We start from the raw sequence: 2,742 nt of genomic DNA, 5'->3' as shown, positions 1-2,742 counted from the left end.
GACCCCATTCTATGGACCTTTGGCCTTAACCTTGGGAGGGGCGAGGGAAGGAGAGCTGAAATTATGGCCATCTGCAGCTCCCCCTCCCCCACCTTTTCTCACGGTCATGTGGAGACCCCTCCCCCCCACACCCATCACTCCATCCCTGCATGCGGCACACTCCACCCTTACCTGGGCCCTGCGGAGAATGGAGTAAAAGCCAGAGGTGACCGCTCCTTGACGTTTTCTGGATCGAAGCGGGAGGGGTCATACACCTGGGGGCGAGAGGGAGACAGGCTTGCTGGGTGGGTCTCCCAGGACAGCCAGCCTTGGAGAGACAGATGAGTGTGTCTGGTAGTGGGCGAGAGAAGTGATCTTGAATTTCCCTGTTCAAGCCGCATCCCCTCCGCTAGGACCCCTGGAATGGGCAAAAATGGGGCGGGATGGAGGGGTCAGTCAGCACCTCAGGGTCAGGCCACACAGCTGGGTTGTGATGGGTCCCGAAAATACTGATGATGCACATGACACCTGTGGGAGAGGAGGGAGCAGTCAGGACAGGGCCCCACTGCCTGATGGGCCCCTCTTCCTGCCCAGGAGCCTCCTCTTCCTGTTGCTGTGGGCACCTTTGGGGATGACGCGGCCATCTGGGAGCACAATGTCCTGGGTGCAGCGGCGGGAGATCATTGGGGCTGGAGGATGCAGGCGCAGACTCTCCTTAATGCACATGGTGAGGAAGGGCAGCTGGGCCAGGTCATCCCTGTGGAAACACCTCCCACCCAGCAATTATCCAGGGAGCAAAGAAAGAAACAGAATCCTCCAGGTGCTGTGTTTCCCAATGAGACCTTTTCTCCTTATAAGAAAGTAAGGTCCATAGGAATCAAATATTTGAGAATTATAAAAGCAGAAAAAATCAGAAGAGCAGAGAATTAGAGAAGTACCATAGGAAATTTAGCCAGATATTTTTAAAAGATAGTTCTTACAAAAACATAGCATCCAAAAGCCAACTGTAAAAAGTTAACATGTTTGCAGAAAAATATTTTTTTATGGCAACAAAGCCAAATCGTAATACAAATGAATAAGAAACAAAATACACAGATCCAATGTTTTACTCTTACTTATCAATGTACTAGAGATGCTAGCAAATGCAACTAGACAAGAAAAAAGGAGGAAAACAAAATTTGAAATGTTGGGGTAAATGTATCATTTTGGCAGGTATTGATTTTATACTTAGAAAACACAAGAAATTCCACTGGATAACTTTTATAAACATTGAAGATCCAGTAAGTGGGCTGAATTCTTTGCTCACTTGTTTTCCAGTCCCTATTTAAAATGCTAGGACCTGCTACACTTAAGTGGTTCAAAATTTGAAAACTCTATACAACCTTGCCCACCCCTATGGCCCAATGGCACCCCACAGGTGGCCTGTGTTATTAATTTTTAATGTGTCCATCCAAAGCTACTTGTAAAGCAACTTTAAGAAATTATACAGTAGCATGCTATATAACTATACTGTAGTTATCATGCTATTGTACTATGCACACTACTGTGTATCTTTTCTCATTCAACATTGTATCATTCTCTTCTTGTCTATCTCCTGGGACTTCTGTCAAAATAGGGTTATCTCTACTCAGGAGCTATAAAATAAATTCCCCATGGTTTCAACTAGAGCTTTTAAGACTCTTGTTTCTTTAAACTACTAAATATGTGACTTATGTGGACATTTCCAGACAGCTTCCCAGTTGTTCCAAGTGCTTTTACTAAATGACCCATATTTTTCCTCTTGATACTAGGCGCCATTTTTAGTATTTACTATGTTAATTGGGTGCAAAATTTATATCCCTAAATCATGAGTTTCTCTATGTAGAAATAACAACCAGCTGGACAAGATAATACAAGAAAAGATGCTAATAATATTAATATAATATACCTGGATTAAATTTAAGAAACATGAAATCTCTATATTCCAGATAAACTGATGAATTTCCTTCAATGCAATGAAAAGATACTCTTCACTATAGCAAGAAAAGTGTCTAAAGGTTGGTTTAACAAACATGTATAAGATCTGGAAGCAAATATTTTAAACTCTGTTAAAAGACTAAAGATTATCTGAATAGGCGAATATCCATTTCTTACTACGAGAGAGGATGTGTCGATATTACGAAGTTATGTTTCCCACGAACCAATCATATATTGGAATCAACCAATTAAATATACTCAAGTCAAATTAAAATCTATCTGACATTTCAGGAACTTGATAAACTTACTCTAAAATTTTTCTGCAAGAATAAAGGATCATGAAGAGGTAGGTCAATTTGAAAATAAAGTATTAAAGAGAGGGAAGTTATTCTACCAGAAACTAAGACCCATTACAAACTCACAGGAATAAAAACAGTGTGGCACTGCTGCACGACAGCAAAATAGACCCGCGGAACAGGATAGAGACAGACACGTAAATGAGTGAAAACTTCGCATCTGGTAAAAGAAGTCCCACCACCCCCTGAGAAATGGATGGATAGTCTTTTTGTAAAATAAAATGTAGACAAATTTGGTTTTATAAAAATTAACCAAAATATCCCCCTCGAAATCAAAAGGCAATCTTTTGCAGCACAAGACAGAAAAAGGATTTTGATACACATGCCTATAAGTAAATATGAAAAATAATGAACCCAAAGAAAAAGAGGAAAACGTGTAAGATGACCACTTCCATAAAGTGAAAACAAGTGACTTATCAACACGTGCAAGGGATGTTCAATCTCACTGTTA

The 2,742-nt window shown here is 40.9% G+C and overlaps 1 protein-coding gene across 1 annotated transcript in view; it reads right to left on the bottom strand.

The window, feature by feature from the left end:
- Nucleotides 1-2,742, bottom strand: part of LOC105827104 (phylloquinone omega-hydroxylase CYP4F2-like) — a 52,049-nt gene that overhangs the window by 8,022 nt on the left and 41,285 nt on the right. Inside the window, exons 10-12 of the mRNA XM_012665127.1 lie at nucleotides 603-736; nucleotides 443-507; nucleotides 172-254 (exon numbers count right to left, since the gene is read on the bottom strand). Of these exons, the coding sequence (XP_012520581.1) occupies nucleotides 172-254; nucleotides 443-507; nucleotides 603-736 (282 nt within the window). The remainder of the gene's footprint in view (nucleotides 1-171; nucleotides 255-442; nucleotides 508-602; nucleotides 737-2,742) is intronic.

This window comes from Propithecus coquereli, unplaced genomic scaffold (assembly GCF_000956105.1).
Source record: "Propithecus coquereli isolate 6110/MARCELLA unplaced genomic scaffold, Pcoq_1.0 Scaffold966, whole genome shotgun sequence".
NCBI classification, from domain to species: Eukaryota; Metazoa; Chordata; class Mammalia; order Primates; family Indriidae; genus Propithecus; species Propithecus coquereli.
This window is presented reverse-complemented; position numbering and strand designations above follow the sequence as displayed.